This window comes from Spinacia oleracea, chromosome 4 (assembly GCF_020520425.1).
Source record: "Spinacia oleracea cultivar Varoflay chromosome 4, BTI_SOV_V1, whole genome shotgun sequence".
Taxonomy (NCBI): domain Eukaryota; kingdom Viridiplantae; phylum Streptophyta; class Magnoliopsida; order Caryophyllales; family Amaranthaceae; genus Spinacia; species Spinacia oleracea.
In genome coordinates this window covers 31,618,203-31,639,026 of record NC_079490.1, presented here as the reverse complement: position 1 = coordinate 31,639,026, position 20,824 = coordinate 31,618,203, and the positions used below count along the sequence as shown (strand labels likewise).

General features: G+C 35.6%; 1 protein-coding gene across 3 annotated transcripts; it reads left to right on the top strand.

Annotated features, from left to right (window-relative positions):
- Positions 1 to 1,857: 1,857 nt before the first annotated feature.
- Positions 1,858 to 18,685, top strand: LOC110801074 (uncharacterized). Of its 3 annotated transcripts, none has more exons than XR_008932444.1 (19): positions 1,858 to 2,051; positions 3,515 to 3,621; positions 6,769 to 6,927; positions 7,220 to 7,285; positions 7,388 to 7,477; positions 7,652 to 7,951; positions 8,271 to 8,368; positions 9,908 to 9,943; positions 10,671 to 10,791; positions 10,907 to 11,143; positions 11,763 to 11,858; positions 11,949 to 12,014; positions 12,221 to 12,259; positions 12,351 to 12,485; positions 14,744 to 15,105; positions 15,711 to 15,804; positions 16,363 to 16,560; positions 17,360 to 17,511; positions 18,154 to 18,685. XR_008932444.1 is itself a non-coding variant. In XM_056843004.1 (19 exons), exons 2-18 carry the CDS (start codon positions 3,523 to 3,525, stop codon positions 17,490 to 17,492), a joined length of 2,295 nt encoding a protein of 764 aa, XP_056698982.1. In that variant the 5' UTR covers positions 1,858 to 2,051; positions 3,515 to 3,522; the 3' UTR covers positions 17,493 to 17,511; positions 18,344 to 18,685. The 3 variants fall into 3 exon arrangements, 2 of the variants coding, with proteins under 2 accessions (XP_056698982.1, XP_021862084.1); XM_056843004.1 differs by having other exon boundaries at positions 17,394 to 17,511; positions 18,344 to 18,685; XM_022006392.2 differs by having other exon boundaries at positions 17,394 to 17,511.
- Positions 18,686 to 20,824: the final 2,139 nt, after the last annotated feature.

The window sequence follows — 20,824 nt, the reverse complement described above, 5'->3', positions numbered from 1 at the left end:
TAGACGAATAGGACGAAAAACGTATGTCATATAACTCTATACATAGTACTCCTACTACATACTCCTCTCGTCCCTCAAATATTGTCCCATATATGTCACTTTATTAAGAATTGGGTATACTAAAAAACAAATAATTAGGCTGATTTGTCTTTTAGTTACATTAAATTATACGGAGTATTTTATGAGGAAAGACACGTGGAGACTACAAACCAAATAAGGTATGAGACAAAAAATACGAAATTTCATATATGGTATATGGGAAAATCTTTTAAGGACGGGGGACTATTACTCATGCGAATACCCATTTATTTCCTATGGTGCAACAAACTATACCTATGCATGGATTATATATCTTTTAATTATCAAACTTTTTTATTTGATATTTTATTTTTATTTAGTGGTTAAGTTTTATTAATTTTTTGGTGCGAATGAGCCAACAGGGCATTATAATTAGGGAAAGATGGATTTAAACCCGTGACCTATCATACGTACACGAGACCTCAGTCTTTAATTACCACTAGACCAAGACCTATCTTTTTCCGTGTGTCAAAAACATAAAGATAATTGAGTAATTTTTTAATTAATATAATCACTCGAAATCGAGGTTCTTTTGCTATGATTATAAGGTTAATTGGTCATTGAATTGCATAATTAGGCTTGGATAAGACATACTTTGTATATAAAAAAAAAGTTTGGGATAAGATATATTGAGTCACTCCCTCAATATCTTTTTGTTCTTCAATAGATTTATTACAACGTGAACAAAGGTCCGTGCATCACACGGACTTAAATCTAATAATTAAATAATTGTAGCATAAAAGTTTAATAATTTTAAACAGATGGATGGATGGGTCGAATGACGATCGGGTGACGAGTTCGAAGAACTTTCACTAGTCAATCTATCATCCTATTTACCTATCACCCGCCATCTATTGAACATCTATATTTTATTTAACTTTTATCTATATATTCGATTCAGATGGTTTAGATATTGATTGAATTTGGATGACAATCGAATTTGGATTACAGTCGATTCAAACCCTGAACGACGGATGTCAATGGGGCGGGGCGGATGCGGATGTAGGTCCCTCGATCCCCATCCCCACCTAAATTTTTCATCCCCATCCCCGCCCCATCACCCATGGCGGGTACAAAATTAATCCCCATCCCCGCCCCAACGGGTACAAACTAAAATCCATCCCCGCCCCAACGGGTACAAACTAAAATCCATCACCGCTCCACCACCCGCCTGGGTATCCATCCCCATCTCACCCCCGCCCCATACCCGCGCCAATACCCTCCTAATTTTTCTCATTTAGAAAATATTTGTCATATATACGGAGTAGTGAAAAAATTAACTTTAGAAAAAGTACCATATACTAAAAGTAACATATATAATCGAAAAAAAGTATCCGCCATAACAAAGAAAATTCATACAAAAAAACTTAAAAGTCTTATCTAAATTCATATTATCCCTTACAAACAAATAAATCCACATCCGCACCATCACCCATGGCGGGTATAAAGTGGGGCGAGTGGGGATAGGGCGGAGCGGATGGGGATGGGGCGGGGCGGGCGGGGATGGGGCGGATTCAACACAAAATCCACACCCGCCCCATCACCCATGGCGGGTACGACTTTTATACCCATACCCGCCCCACCACCCACCAAATCTACCTCCATCCCCGCCTACTTGGGGCGAATACGGGGCGGGTCTACCACGAAACCCGCCCCACTGACATCCCTACGTTTAACAACACCCTTTATTTCCCTAGGCCAGTCTCCTAGCGCACACAAACACACACACAAAAAAAAATAAAAAATAAAAAATAAAAAGAATTAATAACGGTGATGGTCTTTGTGAATCCTGCTGAATCGTTCTCATCTCTCTTTCTCTTTTCAGAAAAACTCTCCCCCACTTCCACTCTCTCTCTGTCCTCCTGTCGCTGCCTTGCTCCGCCCTTTATCGCCACCTCCGTCGCCTTCGCCGCCGTATCTCCGCTGAGTTTCTCTCTCTTCTTTCAATTATCTGCTCTGTTGATCTGCTTCCGGTAATTCCCCTCCCCATCCCCTTTTATTTATTCCCGTTGAAATCTTAAAACTCTAGAAATTGGGGCTGATTTAATTTCTGAAGCTTTTGATTTAATTAGGTTTTATCTCAATAATGTTTTGTAATATAATCGGAATTCGTTTACTTTGTGCGTGATATTGGTGTTACTTAGTTTGATTTTTTTTTTCGGCCTTTAGGATCAATTTATGTTTTCCGTTGTTTAATTTTGTTTATTTGGTGAATATTTTCTGATATTGGGTATGAAGATATTATTTTGATGATCTGACCGTTGAAACTTTCGAATGGTTGCCTCATACTTCATATGTAATAGAAAGGTTTATTCGCCTGGGTTTACTTGTGGAATTTTTAGTGGGAAATGTTGGCATTGCTATTTTCTGTAATCGGGTTTAATCTCTTTATGCTGTTTGTTGCCGCGACCGAATGGTAAAAAGTCTAAAAAACTGGTCCTGTTTTATGGAGGAGTAATTGCTTTTGTTTCAAATTTTGTTATTTGATCAACCTCAATCCCGATACTAGGAAAAATAAGGTCTTTTCTTTGAGCTCGCAAAATAAAAAATCAACTCCATTAAAAGTTTGTGTTGTTTTCTGGCGTGAACGAATGGTGAAACCTGGTTCCTTTGGGGAGAAACTGGAATAATGTTCACTTTTGTGTTTTGGGCAATTTAGTCCCAATACGAGTATATTACGAGTCAGTTTTTTAATCTCGTGATTGAAGTAAACTTCATGTCAAATGGAGTATTGAAAGAAGTTCAAAGAAAAACTTGGCATTCATGTAGAAACGTCGTCCCTCTGATCCAATGGGGAGCCTTGATTTCTGAATTTTGTGTGTGTTTATAGAACGTTATTCTTGCAATTGACGTAGTTAGTTCAGCACCGTAAAAGAGCAATTTAGATGCAGATTTCCATGGTTGACTTTGTTTCCATGTCTGTGGGTGTTTGCATTTCCCATCTTAGAGCCGAGCTTGCGAAAGTGCTGCATTGTACGTAGAGGAAAAGATGCATATATCTTAGTCTCCTTCATTCGGTTTTCCCCCTTGGTGATCCACTAGTAGTCTTAGTAAAGTTGTTACTTTCCACAGCATAAATGCCCTTTCACCTCACCCCCAGCACGTGATGGGAAATATGGAATAAACAACTTAGGCCTGAGGAGCTAGTTTTTGATAGAGTAGCATTCAATTTATTCGTAGCAATTTTTGTTCGGTTCTTTTTCTTTTTTTAATCTTTTTGTTGCTGGGTTGGGGGGTGGTGGTGACATTGGCAATATGTTTTCATATAACTGACTAACTGTTCTATAAAGGATAGGTCAAGCTTATCTATATATTTTTTGTTTGTAATAAATAGTCCAATACCCTTTTAGAGTTTTGATCTCTCACAATTTTCAGTGTCTACTATTTTTCTTCATGAAGTATATTCTAGCTTATAACCCCAATATTGTTGCTTTAGGCCTTGCAATGCATCGAGTTGGTAGTGCAGGGAATACATCTGGTTCAAATCGCCCTCGTAAGGAGAAGAGATTGACATATGTTCTCAATGCTTCTGATGACACAAAGGTTATTACAAACACTGATTTTGTGTTTTGTTTGGGAAACATATACATCTTTAGATCCTTCAATTCACCTTTTGTTTGTTTATTTTGTGCAATTTCACTCATTATGGTCATGGACATTGTTTTTGTGTTTACTTTTATATTATACACAATGTGCAATATGAAATGTCTTTTCTAGAAAAGTGGAATGCTTATAAGTATGAGATAACATGTTACACCGGAACTCCGGAAGTTAGCCCCCTTTCCCCCTCCCCCTCTCCTTCTTACACTTCATCTTCAACTTTTCTCTACCAGTTCTACCATCAACCTTATCATCAGCTGTATTGTCAACTCCTCCCCCTGTTTCTAAATATATGCTTCAGTTAGTCTGCCACACTTGCCAAGACGCAACTTTGACCATTAATAACTCTAATTGTCTATTTTAGAAGTTGAATATTATGAATATATACATTGTGATCAATCCAACAACATATTATATGATAACATATATTCTTTTTATATAACCGTCCCTTTTTATTCTTTACGTATTTCGTTTTGGGCGTCCCTTTTAATCTTTAGTTTAGAATATTTTCTTTTGTACTGTAACATTGCCCCTAATATTCTATCAAAAATCGTATAAGTGATTATTTTAATCAATCAAATTCATTGGGGTATTAAATCTCTCACACTTTCTTATTGGTACATTAAATCTCTCGCACTTTCCACATTTTGGATAAAAGTGAAAACATTATTAATGAACGTAATTTGCAATGTTTAAATAAATAAATAAAAATCTTTATCCACATTAATTAGTTGTTAAATCACGTGCATGATACCCAACATAAAGATAAAAAATGGATGGAGGGAGTGGTAAAAAATCAAGTCAAAGTTAGCATTTGAATAGTGTAAAAGTCCAAGTGATGCATTTATTCAGAAACGTAGGGAGTATCTTCATGAAATATGTCTTTCTGCTATTTCCAACTTATTAAAACATTGCCTAAAGAAAAATGATATAAATAAACTCAATTATTATTGACAAAAGTCACTGAACTACGAATCTGGGTATCAGCTGGTCTAGTAACTGGTTTAAGCTAAAGTAGATCCTGATGAGATTAGATCCTAAAGCTAGAGTTTTTTCTAAAAGATGTACATGGTTATCTCAGAATGGAGGTTTGTCGGTTTTTGCGGCACAGGAATAGACTTGTAGAGTTGTAATCTTGTAGCCTTGTAGGTGCACTGGGCATTTCTATCACAATGTTCAGATAATACAGGAATAGGAGAGTCTTAACGAGAATAAATTGTGAAGGGCTATGAGCCTATGATAGGAGGAGAACAAATTTTTTTAGGGCTCTTCAAAATGGTGACCAGTCTGTATTTTCAGATATGGAGGATCTTTTGTAGGATTGTATTTTATTTCATCTCACCTCAAGCACCCTTGTCGGACTGTCGGATCCTCGACACTCCAGCATGATTATGCACATTTCACCACTTCATATTGGGCCAAAACATCAAAAATAGCAGAGGCGGATGAGTACTCTCCTTATTTGTTGATGGTGTGCTTTCCTTGAGCTTCTTTCTGAATGTTACTGAAGTTTTTGCTTAACATCTTGGAGTATATATGACTTGTAGCCGAATTGACGGGTTACTAAGGAGGGAACTGATGTTACTATTGCAGGTCTTTGAACAAAATCTCTACACAAAAGTTTGGTCCTAACATTTTTTAGGATTATGCCATCTCAATCAACTATTATACTGGCATTTTTCTCTCTCCTGTATACATGATTTTCAAAGCTAATGGATAAAGGCAAGTGGTCTGCTGTTTGGAGTGTAGGGTTTATTGTCTTCTCTATTTCTAAAGCCTTCAATAAAATGGACTTTATCATCCCTCAAGTGAGAGAGCTTACCTTCTCCTGTACCCTCCAAGAAGACATTATTGAAGAGGGCTAAAAGGGCTTTAGCCAAATCTTATACACTCTTTTTCATAGATCCCAAAATTAATATATGTAGAATTCATACATTTTCTCGGTCGTCTCCATAATTTTGTGGGTTCCATTTTCTTGGATGGGTTTTCCTCTTTGGCGTGTTCATACAACACCTGCTTTTTAATGACCAGGGGCTTTCTTTAGTGGATAATCCATGAGTTTGCTTTTCACGATTCATTTGTTTGGAGAGTTTCTATGTTGGATTGCGCAATATAGTTTTTCTGAGATTCCCAATGGTTTGAAGAGGGGAGGGAAAGGAACCTGGAGATTTTGGCTGTAATAGCTAAAGCTTTTGAATAGCCTTGGAGTGTATCTGCAAGCCCAAAGAAGATTAAAGTCTAGTTTTCTATTAGCTTTGTTTTGAAATGTTAACTTTTGTGGGAAAATAACTTTAACGGTACCATCTATATGACAAAGAGTGATTATAAACTAATGACAGTCAAAGGGATGGATAGATAAAATGGAAAGCGCTAGCAGGGATTGACACCTCCTATTCTAGCCCTCGAAAGTTTATATCACAAGTGTTAGCTGGCTTTTTTCCTCTTGTTCAGATATATGGTAGGCAATGGGGATCACTTTGCTTTTGCGAAGATTCTTTGTCAGGACCACCCTTCAGCATCCTCTTTTTCTGCTTATGAATTTCCAATTGTTCATCACACTCTTATCTTGGGATTTTTCATTTTGGTTGAAACTTTTATGAGTGGTAGTTGTGGTAACTCACTTGTATGTAAGGAACAATTGAATGATTTGTATCTGTCTGGCTGATATAGTGTATTTCACTTTCTCTTGTCATTTTCTGCACGACATCATGCAAGATAATCACAATGTGCAGCCTTTCCCTATTTACTTTCACTTGGCTTGCTTAGGTTCCAAAGCGGGTGAAAAAATTTATATGGGTCCTAGTTAAGGGAAGCTCATTACTCCTGCGAAATGCTGCTATTCCTTTCACGTGTAATACTTGATTGGAGTTCTTTTCTTCTTTTTCTTATTTTTCATGAACTTGTGTTTTCCATTTGCTCTATCTCCTTCTTCTTCTTCTTTTATCTTGATAATCTGCTTTTTTCCAATGTGATATGTCCAGCTCGTGCATTTTTTTTAAAACCTGTCAACTCTTACAGCTTTTATGTTATCTTTCTAACTTTGCTTGTGTATTCAACTGAGTTGTGTTTCCATTACTTATTTCCTTTCAGCATTCTGCCGGTGTAAATTGCTTGGCTGTATTGAAGTCAAATGACATGTGTAATAGTGAGTACTTGTTTACTGGTAGCCGTGATGGAATATTGAAGAGATGGGCTATTGAAGAAGAAGCAGCTACCTGCTCTGCTACTTTTGAATCTCATGTGGATTGGGTACCTTCTTTTAACCTGTCTATAAATAGATACTAGATTTCTTTAGAATTTCAGGGATCTGTCGGTACCTTATTCTTGATTCAATATATGTTCATGTTTCATCCTGGAGCTCTTCTGTACTATTTATGTGCCAATAAATTTGAAGTGTCTATTAATAGAGAGTTAATTTAAAATGCAAAGAACTAGAAGAATTGTGGTGCTCTCTTTTCATCTCTCCTTGGGTAGATTTTTAATAGTAATCTTCCTATATTTGCCGGGCTTCCCCAAATATCTGCTTCTGGTGTTTGTGCAGGTAAATGATGCTGTCCTTGTCGGTGATCATACGCTTGTGTCCTGTTCTTCTGACACTTCGCTTAAGGTTGGGCATACCTAACCAAGCTGTCTTTGTTTCATTTGGTGACATGATTAGTTTTCCGTTTTAGCCGAGGCTGAATTTTTCATATTCAATATTATGCCCCAGACATGGAATTGCATGTCCAATGGTGTATGCACGAAGACTTTACGTCATCACTCGGATTACGTTACCTGTCTAGCTGCAGCAGGAAAAAATGTAATTTCATCCTTGATTCTTTTGAGTTATTTGAATTGCGTGGATTGTCTTAATGCTATCCTTTTTTTATCTTATGTTTATTAATACTTAATAACATATAATTTCATTGGCATTTAGATTTCATATTTTATGCTCATCATTTCCTGATTCTCTAGTAGTGTTTATGCTTTTTAGAGCAATATTGTTGCCTCTGGTGGCCTCGGCGGGGAGGTTTTTGTTTGGGATATAGAAGCTGCACTTGCTCCAGTTTCCAAGTCAAATGACAGTACAGAGGAAGAGGCTTCAAATGGAATTAATGGTGGTGGGAGTAACCTCCCAATTACCAGTTTACGCACTATCAATTCCAGTAATTCTTTGCATTCTACTCCAAGTCATGGCTATGTTCCTACTCCTGCCAAAGGGCACAAGGAGTCAGTATATGCATTAGCGATGAATGATAGCGGGACCATACTTGTTTCTGGTGGAACTGAAAAGGTAAAGATGATGCTTATGTTATCTTTAATGTTTACCTTGCCTCATGCTTTAAGCATAACAATGATAACTTTAGCTACTTTCCTTAAAGTAGAAATAAAAAAGGATAGAAGAATTGTGTATGGTACTACTCAGCTGAAGCATGAGACCATGAGTATAGCAAGTTTTCAAATGTGTATGGTACTACTCATCTGTTTTTAATGCTCTTGTTTGATTAGCTTTTCCTGTATGAGTGTATGACCATGCTATTCGTGTTGTTTTATTTATCTATATTAGTATATATGTGTCGCTATTTCTTTTAACATTTCATGTTTTAATACAGGTGGTACGTGTTTGGGACCCAAGATCTGGTTCAAAGACCACGAAGCTGAGGGGACACACAGATAATGTTAGGGCTTTACTTTTGGACTCTACGGGCAGGTCTGTTGACGGTGAACTATAATTTTTCTCTAGATTTTTCACTTTATGCTTGTGACTGTGAACACATTATTTGCGTGATTCGTTCTGATTTTCATGACTCATTGAGGAGCCAAGTTTGATTGCCTTGGGAAGTTATGTATTGATCCACACATTAAGATGATGCTTATCCTGTATGTTTACATGCCGTAAGTATGCATCAGCTTGGCTGTTCTGTTGTAACATTTTCACTCTCTGCAATAATTTCTCACTTTTTGGTGATTAGGAGACCTTTTTTTCCAAATGTTATGCTTATTATGGGAGAGAACCTAGATGAAATTCTCTGGTCGAGAGTTCAGGTTCTTGTTTTGAGGGTTTTGTATGGCTGGAGCCTGGAGTAAAGTGCTAAATTTTGATCGGCATTGAATTTGTGTGTGTGGGGTGGGGGGGGGGGGGGGGGGGGATACATTGTCATGCGATTGCTTGAGCGCATAGGACTTGTTTTTCTTTGGCCCTATTTTTCTGTCTCTCTAGCTCTACATACTCATTTGTTATTGGGAAGGCTGTTTGTGCTCGTCCTTCAGAAAGAGCATTTATATATCCTTCAGAAAGAGCATTTATATATTTGTAGACTACTTATTTGAAGTAAGTAGCCTATGCATGTGAACTTTCCCTAGAGCTTCCCTGTGGTGGATCATCGTTTTCTGATAATTCTGTGTCATGTTGTATATTTTAGCCTTTTAAACTTGTAGGTGTAACTTCAAAATATGGAGCTTTGGCTGACATTCCTGTGAACAGGATTATATCATTGATTTTGTGGTATAGTAGTGTAGCACTATCTGCTTCTATGATAATCTTCATTGTGGCAATTGAACCTATCTTCACTCTTGAGCCAGAGGCAGAAACAGGTTTTGGCCGTAGTATTTAAACAGATAGGGTTCTCTATGTTTCAATAACCAGTTAAGAACTTTCCTATGCTACGCTGCTTTACTTTTCTGTGGCCTTTTTTTTCCTTCTGTTTTATTATTAATTTATGGTTTGTTTATGTTTTGTAGTCTAAAGTTTTTATGGATTGTCTTACCGTGATAAATGAAGTCTCATATTGTATCTTGACAGAAGCCTACTCAAAACCACCCTTTTGCCTTTCTGGCTATAAGTTTGCATAAGTACTCCAGTTATCCAAAAGCTGTGCAGCTCGTCACGGTTTCGAAATTAACTGTACTTTTTCGCTGTCATTTTCAATACTCTTGGTGTTCATCTAGGTACTGGCTGGCACCTCTTGTGGTGTCAATCATATATAGAAATTCTTATACTTCGTATCCTACTTTTAAATGGAACAAATTCCTGCACAAAATGATCTGCTTAAACCTAAATTGTAGTGAAGATATTTGTTTGCTGTTTTCTCTTTCTATCTTCGTGACACCTTCTAGATTTTGGATACGTTTTTACCTCTTTGGTGTCTGTCTCCATTTCAGCTGTGCTTGTATACTTTTTTCGTTAAGGAATTTCACCATTCCCTTTACCAAACTAATGCTTATAATAACATTTCCATCCTTTATGCAGGTATTGTTTGTCCGGCTCTTCTGATTCTATGATCAGGTATGCTTCTGTGCCCTTTATTTTTCAAATCACCTGTGTCTTTAGCCATGCCAGTGTAACTCTGAATTTTTTGATGCACTAAAATCAAGGCAGCAAGAATACCAAGATCAGTTACTCAATAATTACTCCTCCTACAGTAACCTTGGCAAGATCGTCTTTTACAAAAAGAGGATAGGATCCTTGGGTTAAATTTTCTGTTAAAAGTGTAATGAACGTTAGTATATTGATATCCTCAATTATTTTAAAAACCAGATAGATTGTGTAAGTTGAGAGCTTACCTGTTTTTTACTTAAAGTCACCCTTTTTTTTTTACTTGGGTTTACTATTTGAGCAATATATAAGGTTACAAATGTCCAAGAACGAACTTCATAATGTGAAAATTCTTGACTACCTAAAAGAGTATGTAATAAATCAAGAAACTAGATACTAGGATACTCTGGCATTTCAGTGATTTCTGGTTGTTAAAATAAAATTACATATAGTACTAGGTGGAATGTCTCATATGGTAAGTTTGCCACTGATATTATGTTCCTGTTAGATTCCTTTACCTTATATGTCTTGCTTTTCATATGATATTAGCAGCGAATTAGAATCCGGTCTTTGTAAATTTGCTGCATATGCTTTTACTGTGAATTAAAGATGTTATTTACAATACAGCAGTTCTGTCTAAGAAATCATTGTTATGCGTTTTTAGTTTGTGTTGATAATTGTCCATGTTGACTTGTAGACTATGGGATCTTGGTCAGCAGCGATGTGTGCATTCATATGCTGTTCATACGGATTCTGTCTGGGCTCTTGCTAGCACAACATCATTTAGCCATGTCTACAGTGGCGGACGAGACCAGTCTGTGAGTATTTTGCTATCTGTGCTCACTGGCAAAGCTAGCCAGTGAGCACAGTCTATTCCTGTTTATTCTTTGTTTGGCAGTCTTCTTATATGTTTGATGGGGTTTTTATTTTCAGTTATATTTGACGGACTTGTCCACTAGAGAAAGCATTTTACTTTGCACAGAGGATTACCCAATTTTGCAGTTGGCGCTTGATGATGAAAGCATATGGGTCGCAAGTACCGATTCTTCGGTTCATAGGTGGCCAGCAGAAGGGCACAATCCTCAGAAAATGTTCCAACGAGGAGGTTCCTTCTTGGCTGGGAACTTGTCTTTTTCAAGAGCGAGGGCTTCCCTTGAAGGATCTACACCTGTATGTTTTTCATACTTATCTTCATTTCTCACATCGTATGTAGTTATTACAAACACGTATTGAAGAAGTCCCATTTCCTTTTTTTTCTGCACTCTCTAGAATTATGTATTCTAGACCATGTGAAAATTATTATTAACAGGTTTTGATTGACTGGGGGACCTAAAGAATAGAGTTCACATTGACTGTGTCTAAATTCTTACCATATTGCTAAACTTGTTTAGGCAATCTTGAAAATTCCGTAGAAGTATTGGTAGCTTATGAGTAGCTTGAGTTGGAATTTTTAATGATTGGACGGCTAGGAGAGCCTAAGAATGTTTCAACCTCAATGCATCAATATGCTTCATTTTGTCAGCGGCCATTTGAAGTTGATGTTTGACCTTACTTTTAGCGAATTCTTTCACTTTTAAGTTGTAACCGGCGTCTGGCGGGATATTTTTATTTCATTCTAGCTTCTCCGCTATAGATTTGATGATATTTCTCTCGGTGATTTGATGATGCACGAAGAACATGATTTACATATTTTTATTACACATTTAAGGAACATTTGTTAATCAGTATGCTTTTGAGCCTCCTTTTAATTAATAGCCTCTTTACTTGTCCCACTGCTTATATACCCCAGATTCCAGTATATCGGGAACCAACACTCAAAGTACCCGGAATTCCAGCTATTGTGCAACATGAGATATTGAATAATCGAAGGCGTGTGCTTACCAAGGTATAATATCACACCTTGTCTTGAGATAGGCATTTACTTGTTAATGCATGCCTCAGAGAGCAGGTTAATATTTGTTTTTCTTAATGACAGGATACAGCTGGCTCTGTGAAACTGTGGGAGATCACAAGGGGCACTGTGATTGAAGATTATGGCGAGGTGATATGAGTTAATAACTTAGTATTAGTTATGTTATAAACCTGTGGTACTTTGATAAGCTTGCCAAGTTGATTTTTTATTGTCCAAAAAAACTGTGGGGCTGATGCATGATATCAGTTCTTTAGCGATACACATATATATTATTTTCTGTAATCATTCTTGGATTACCAATTTTCTATACTTTGTTTTGGTTGATTTTGCCTCAGGTATCATTTGAGGAGAAAAAGAAGGAGCTATTTGAAATGGTAACAATTCAAATGTTTAACTGACCCTTGTTTCATTTTTGCTTTACCCCTCTCTCTCCCTCTCTATTTATGATGTTTTTTTATTCTTTAGGTGAGCATTCCTGCATGGTTTACTGTTGATACGAGGCTTGGTAGCTTGTCTATTCATTTGGATACACCACAATGTTTTTCAGCAGAGATGTACTCTGCTGATCTAGATATTGCTGGGAAACCTGAGGATGATAAGGTACCGCACTCTCCTCTTTTTCCTGAATAGTTGATTGTATGTACTATATCATTGATCCATAGTCACTACTTTCACGGCATGAATTGAAAATTTGAAGATTTTAACATTAAAAGTATATTCACATAAATGCAGGTAGTAATATTTTTATTTTTTGCTTGGAACTTGTATCTTTTTATACTTCTGTGTTATCATGAAGAAATGAAATTCAGGCTCTGGTTTGTTTCAAGGGATAACAAAAATGTAAAATAGTTTTCTGGTTCCTTGCAAGAAAAGTTTTAGGGAAAAAGGGAATGGCAGTGCAGAGGAGAGGAGAGGATGGATGGGAGGAGAGAAAAAAATGTAAGAGTATCAAGAGGAAAATGTTGCATTCCTTCTTTTCTAAAGAAAAATGATTTCCAACTTAGAAAGTTGTTTTTCACCTTTTGGGAAGGTTGTTCCCACCCCTTAACAAAAGCAAACAAAGGAAAATGGGGAAATAATTTTCCGGGCGAGTGTTTTCTGTCAAAACAAGCGAAGCCTAAGAGGAAACTTCAAGTTACCTGATATATACTTCCTCCGATTTTTAATACTCGCAACGTTTGTGATTTCTACACTATTAACATATTGTACTTTGACCATTGTTGGTGATTTATACGTAAGATAAAACATAATCATGTGGGATCTTGCTAGATTCGTCTTAATGTGTATTTTTAAAATATTAACTTTTTATAATTTTTGCTTAAAGAGAATTAATAATCAAAGTTGTGCATTGGCATGCGTGAAAGTGACAAACGTTGCGAATAAAAATGAACGGAGGAAGTAGTTTAGAAGCTACATAGATGGTCACGGGCCAGTCATGGCTTTGATAAGGTTGTTGCCTGATTGGATATTTGTTGTTTTTCCGACTTCCATATTGTTCAAGTGGTTTCAAGCAAGTATTATAACTTATACTTGAGGGGTTTGGTTTGGAGTGTGTGATTTGTATCTTTTAATACTTATTTGGGTTAAATTGTGAAGGAGTAAAAGGTTTTTTTTTCTTCTCAAAGACTAATAAAATAAGTCGAGATCTTCCTATTAGTAGCATAATAGAAATGGCTTGTAGGAGTTGCTTCCTTGAATCAGCACCCATAGATGTTGGAGTGATTTGAGAATCAATCATAGAAAAAAAAACGCGGTCGCGTTTGCGGTAGTCGCATTGTCGCGGAAACCGTTTGTAACGGAAGAATAGAACGGATCTCGGCTGACACGGTGTGAATTTTTTGAAAAAAACCACATTAACATGTCTAAGCCTTATTATTACATTTTTAGTCTAAAAAGTGTTATATCAACACAATATAACCAAATCTATCCTAATATAAGCGAGTATTATATTTTGTGAACAAATAAACACACGAAATATCATGTTTCATAAACTACATAACTAATTACAAAAATATTTTTGGTCAATTTATGTAAAAAAACGGTGTAACGGAGAAAAAAAACGTCTAACGCGGCGAGTCACCGTTACTTAACGGACAACGCGGGGAGAAATACGTGATTTTCGTCAAACCGTAACATATCGGGTTTTCGCGGAACTGCAAATCCAAAATAGGTTACAGAACGGCCGTTACGTAACGGAACGGCTGAGTTTTAATTCCATAGAATCAATGCTATGAGTGACCTATTGGGAGCATTTGGAAAATCCTTGGCGTAGTAGCTGTTACGGCCTATATTTGTTAAGTTGCAACGTTTTGACTTCATACTTGCCAATGCTCATCTTTGACCATATATCTCTAATGTGTATGAGTAAAAGTTATAAAAAGTTGATATTGCGAAAATACAAATCGAAATGAATCTAACAAGATCCCACACAATTATGTTTTAGTTTATGTATAAATTATCAAAGCTGGTCAAAGTATAACATATGAATAGTGTAAAAGTCAAAACGTTGCAACTAAAAGAGAACGGAGGAAGTATGATCTGTTGCCACAGAGGTTTATTATTTCCCTGAGCATCTAGTTGTGGCTTTAATAGCTATAGGTTGGAGTGTGTACTCTCTGTTCGTGCAGGGGTGAGATTGTGAATACGAACTCTCTTATACTGCTTAGGGCAGGAGATTTGTCAGAAGCATTTGGGAAAATGATTTTGTATGTAGGAAGACATATTTTTCTAATCTAAACGCTGGTCTTCTATGGATTATCCGGCTATTGTTATGGGAGTAATAGATGGTTACTAACTTATTATAGAATATTTTCAATGTGTGCCATTGATGTTGTGAATTGGATACTGGCATTTTGCAGGTTAATCTTGCTCGAGAAACACTTAAGGGCCTGTTGGCTCATTGGTTGGCAAAAAGAAAACAAAGATTAGGATCTCAATCATCAGCAAATGGTGAAGTTCAATCAGTGAAAGATATCTCTACCAGAAGCATGACCCATTCACGAATTGAGGTTGATGGTAGTTCAGAAAATGATTCAATGATATATCCTCCATTTGAGTTTTCTGCTGTTTATCCTCCATCCATTATTACTGAGGGCTCTCAAGGGGGTGCATGGAGGAAAAAGGTAACTGGCATGGATGGAACTGAAGATGAAAAGGATCTTCCCTGGTGGGTTATGGATTGCGTTTTGAACAATCGTCTACCTCCAAGAGAGAATACCAAGTAATTTCCTGCTGTCCTGTTGCTTTATTCATGCCAGTAGTGTGAGCTCTTGTTACTCAGTTCCTAGGTTGATTCACCTGTCACAATTTACATGCTTTGGAGCTCTGGTTACTTAGATTTTTCGTCTAGCAGTACTTTATTTCTAGTTTGACTGATTTATTGAATGGATCGGAATCTCAGAATTGCAGCATATATGAGATTAAATGACCCGTCTAACTAAGCTCTTCCCCTTAATGGGTGTTCAAATCCTATTAGCTCGCAACTTTATCATAAGTAAAAGACTAAGGAAATTATAACTGTCCTACCTGATTGGTATGTCTGCGGGAGTACCTGTTTAGGAGAGTACAATTCAAGACACCAAGAGTAAAGAAACGCTGAAGTAGTCAATGATTAATTTATTATAGTATCTCACTTACAAAAGATTAGCATTATGTCGAAGAAGATATATGCTGTCCGCTTGCATATATCTTATCCTATCATGCATCCTAAAGAGATGTCCATCCAAATAATCAAAATGCATATTCTCTGTGTTTAATCAAATAAGCTTGATTCCATTAATTCTTTCTTATGGTGAAACGCTAATATATTTGGCTATATATTTACAGGTGTAGCTTTTACTTACATCCATACGAAGGTTCTACTATCCAAATTTTGACCCAAGGGAAGTTGAGTGCTCCTCGAATATTGAGAATACTCAAGGTCAGGATTACTGCTTTTTTAGTCAAGACCTTTCTTGTCAATTATAGCATGCAGTGCTTGTTCTGATTCTATATATGTTCATGCTGAGTGCTATATCTTTTTGTAAGATTTGTTTCTGCTTACGTTATTCTACTAACAATGCTAGAAATTTCTATCAAAGTCTGTTAATTTCCTTTCCACTTGGATATGTCTAAAAATTCACGCTTAGACCTCAAGAAACCACCTTTAATTCCACAATTGATTGTAAATTTTGCTCCATCACCTACCCCCTCTGACTCCATAACTGATATCTTACAACCTTTGAACCCTTGAAATTCTACAACACTCTAATACTACTTCTTTACCTCAATGTCCCTGACATTTAATGTTTGTACAAGAATTAAGGCAAGAAAAGAGAGAACGAAAAAATGGAGCAACAAGTGGCAAAGTCATGAAACTGGGTTAATCAAATTTAAAATGTACACAGATATGGTTTGAGCTGCTGAATAAGATTTTCATAAGGTTAATCAAAGTCTGACTGATATTTTGGATTTGCTTTCATCATTATTTATCTCCCAGGTTATCAACTATGTTGTTGAAAAGATGGTCCTTGACAAGTCAATGGAGGGAGGTGCAACTGGAGATGGGACATTTGCCACTGGGTTGGCTGGAGGACCCTTGCAGCATTCAACAACTGTAGGAGATGGGTCTCTCCGCTCGGGTTTGAGACCTTGGCAGCGGCCAAAGCCTGCTATTGAAATCTTGTGCAATAATCAGGCATGTTACAATTGTAGCAATTGATAGCTCTACATTTTCTGTCATAGGGTCTAATTGTATCTTCGAGAAGTGATTTTCAATTTTTTTTTGGGTTCCAAAAGAGGAGAAGGCACCACAAACTATCTAGAATGGATCCTGGTATAAAAACCCAAATTTGGCATGCTAGCCTAAAACAGACTTAAATACATCAAAAGAAAACATCATTTACAATGTCAAACCAAATTTTATTCTGAGAGCTAATCCATACTTGACATCTCCTTTTAGTTTATTTATGAAACTGTCTATGCACACTAACTTGTGGTACCAGTACATTTCATTTCTGGCCTGCCACAGTTGGTAAATCAGAGCTACAAAACAGGTTCTATAAACCCCATTCCTTAGTTTGGAGCAGTTTCCATTTTTCATGCCTCTGATTAAACCTTTGATACTTCTGAACTGTTGACTAATTCCGAGCTAAGTCCTGGCAGCATTCAATGAAAAGGTGGCTGTGATTTTCATTACTCTCTTGTATGTGATCTCTTGTCTGAATTTGAGATTTGCAGTGAGTAGAAATGCAATATTTTTAACTTTTGATGCCTGAAGTTTCTTTTTAGTGAAAGGTTTTGGATCATGAAATATTTTAGCCAGATGTTAGGCTTATTGGAAAAAACTTAGCTAGGTGTTGCCAGTTAACTATGCCTTGATGGTCACTAAAATTTTAAGCTAGCTACTTCTTGTGCTGAATGTGGGAGTCAATGTTTTTGTTCTTGCACCTGTTGAGTGTAACACGAGCTTTTGACAAGACCCTATTGCCTTGCAGCTGAATCTCCTTTTATCGCGCGTGTAAATTTCAGGTATTAACTGCTGAAATGAGTTTGGCGACTGTACGAACTTATGTTTGGAAAAAACCAGAGGATCTGGTACTTCATTATCGTGTAATGCAGGGGAGGTGACTTCACTTAAAGCCACAAGGTGTGTTCTTTGCTGAAATTTGCCTCTTTTAATTCAGCTACAAATTAAAGTCAGGTGTCATATTTTGTCTTTTGTGGCTCTCGCTTTAATGTTGGGTCTGTTTCAGATTTAACACAAGTGCTCGTAGGTGATTTCGATTTTTTGGGTCAACTATGGTTATTAGTGGAGTCATTTTTTAGCATGCTCTATGTATCAATTATCCTGGTGTAGTATTTGAGAGAATGATTGACTGCACTATGGGTTTTCCTGAAAAGGCCTAAACAAAAGATAATCTGTCAGAGGGACTCTTTTCTGCTTTTGTCAGTCTTAAATAGTTAATCAACATTGCAACTCTTCTGTTTTACAAATTATCACAATGACTATTTTCCTTTTTTTTATTAGATATAATTTGATTGCCTTAATTATCCTTCTTTTCTGATGCGTTTAATGTGCTACACTTAAATCTATTATGTTGGTTCTTTTATCACTTTCTTAATCTTCATAAAAAGTCAACTGGGATAAACATTGTGAAACGAAGGAGTAGATAAGATTTACTTTTGTGATGGGACTTTCCCTTCTTAAGTCAAATGGTTGTGATGGGACTTTCCTTTCATAAGATTTACAGTCTGCCTGATATCCCGCCATTTGTTCTTTTACATGCAGGTTAATTTACAATTAATTTATTGTAATGGAGCTAGCTGTTAGGTCAGAGTTGATATCGCATGGATTGCTTAATATTGTTGGGATAATATCGATTGCTTCATCTTATATTGACAAAGGAAATTACTGCTGAATTTAGCAGCATTCTCGAAAGTTTCTTGAGAAGTTCCTGATCTGCATTTTCCATTGTCAGAAACGTTGCAGAATCTGAAGCTCATATATTTGAAATACGAGCTTATGTGAATACTGCAACTCTTAACCGTGCAGAGTGCTTGCGAAATTGAAGAAATTATGCGTCTTTTGTGGAGAGCCAATGCGCTAGAGCTGTGAATTTTTAGATGAATTGAATCAGGAATACGATGTCAAAAGCCGTTGTAGATTTGTAACTTAAGGGGTTTCAGTCATAGGAGATAGATGTGAAGCACAGCCATCTGTTTTACTGAAGGAAATATGGTCATTGTCCTGGAAATAAAATCAGTATCCATTTGTCTGCACAGTTAATTGGTATATATTTATTTTCTTAAGCTTTTGCTCATCTTGCATGTACATTTCTTTTGATGTTCCGGTCCACATCTGTGTGGTGCCAACATTTTTCCTTTGAGCAAAGTTCTATACAATTAAATTAATGGTTAAAACTGAGGGTCTGTGTACGATAAGTCTCATGATCGAATCTTCTGACCCCGTTTATAATTTATGTTGTCATGTGGCTCATTTGCACTAAATAAAAAAGAATGATTATGCTGTTTGGCCCACAAAATAAGCTATTTTATGTAAAGAATGTTCCTATTTCACTCACTCGCAACTTCTAACATCCTCCAACTCTCCAAGAAGTGCCTTTGATTCATGTAGGGGCGGATGCAATTAAACAATAGAGGGGTCAATTGACCCTACTTAAATTAGGAAATTTTGATAATTTTCTTTATATTTTTTAGGATTTTTTTAAAATTTAGTTATAAAAGTAACTACTTGACTCTTTACTTCAAAAAAAAAAAGTAATTACTTGCAAAAGGTCTTGCGTGCACAAGGTGTACAATAAATTTATTGTACACCAAGATAACTTTTACCTTTTTTTTGTAACTTTAAACTAGTTTTGATTAACTTTTATATTAGTAAAAAAAAGTTTATAGATAAACATTTTAAAGGGTTAAATGATTAATGTTATACATTATTAGTGATTTTGAAGAAATAAGTTTTACTACAATGAAAATATTTATCACTAAAAAATAGATAACTTTTACATATATAAGCTTAACTTTTAAACATTTTGAGTTAACTTTTACTCTGGTGTACAATATTTATTGTACACCCATTTTAAATAAGAATTTGTGAATTACTTGATCCCACTAAAATTTGTATTTTTTATTTTGCACCCACTAAATATTTTTCCTAGGCTGCTTGTTAGATTGTTTGTTCTATACAGTAAAATTAATGATTATGCTAATGATTATTATTTTTAAAAGTTACTTCTTTTAAGTTATTGTTGTAATTTTTTTTTTGTTTGTATAAATGAGCAATATTGTTTGTTTCTTTTTTCTCATGATTTTTTGTCCTTTAACACCTTAAAAAAACTAGTTTTTGTAATTAAACACCTTGAGTTTTATTGTTTTTAAACACCTTAAAAACAAAACAAAAAAAATGGAAAATGACACCACTTAACGGTTTTTGTTAGAAAAAACGTTAGTTTTTAATTGTGCAAGTTCCCAAGGCATAATTTGGTAGTATACAACTCTTTCTACCATCAAATTATGCTTTGGGAGCTATAACATGGTTAAAAACCAACGTTTTTTCTTATGAACATCGTTAAGTGGTGTTGATTTCCAAATTTTTAGTTTTTTAAGGTATTTAAATATCTCTTTTATATAAGTGAAAAGGGGAAGGATATTTCGGTAACACCACTTTTGGTGTCCTCCTAGGATAAGACTAAATTACCCTATAAAATTTCACGATTAAATTCAATTAAAAAGCTAATTATTTATTGATTTAAATATCTGGTTATTTATTGATTTTAAAAACTGGAAATCAATAACAAATCAGGAAAGTTTTTTGGTGCCAGCATTACGGGTTAATCGCCATACGTGTAAAATTAATGGTCTAATATTTGGAGATCTTTGACTTTCTATAAAATTAGGAAACTATTATCATTTATTTTCCATAAGAATGGTAATATATGATTATGTAGAAAAGACTATAAGAGTATAGTTGCATGTAGTATGCACAAGATCTTTGCTTACGCCCATACATCAATATTAAGTAAAAATAAAATTTTAAGTTTTTAATAATTTCGCATGCATCGCGTGCATATAATATATATATATATATATATATATATATATATATATATATATATATATATATATAATATATATATATATATATATATATATATATATATATATATATATATTTTATAAGGGAATTCATGAGGTCATTTTAGTAAATGGCATTTTGGTGTTCCCTTATGGAATAGACTATACCCTTAATAAGTTTTAATTTAATTATAATAATTCTAAAAACTGGTAATTAATGTCATATAGTAACAAGTGAAATTTCAATGCACGTGACAACCAAAAGTCAACAACAATTTAATTTAATTCCTATAGCAAACATGAAAGTAATTATTAAGGGAGTTAAAAAAATTGGAATTCATCCCTTCGATCTTACATTTTTTTATTAC

What these genes read in the sequence shown, in the direction of transcription:
- LOC110801074 (XM_056843004.1), top strand. Translation starts at nt 3,523, where the DNA reads ATGCATCGAGTTGGTAGTGCAGGGAATACATCTGGTTCAAATCGCCCT. An exon ending in TTTCTGGTGGAACTGAAAAG is followed by an intron (nt 7,952 to 8,270) that starts GTAAAGATGATG and finishes GTTTTAATACAG; the next exon opens with GTGGTACGTGTTTGGGACCC. An exon ending in GGAAACCTGAGGATGATAAG is followed by an intron (nt 12,486 to 14,743) that starts GTACCGCACTCT and finishes GGCATTTTGCAG; the next exon opens with GTTAATCTTGCTCGAGAAAC.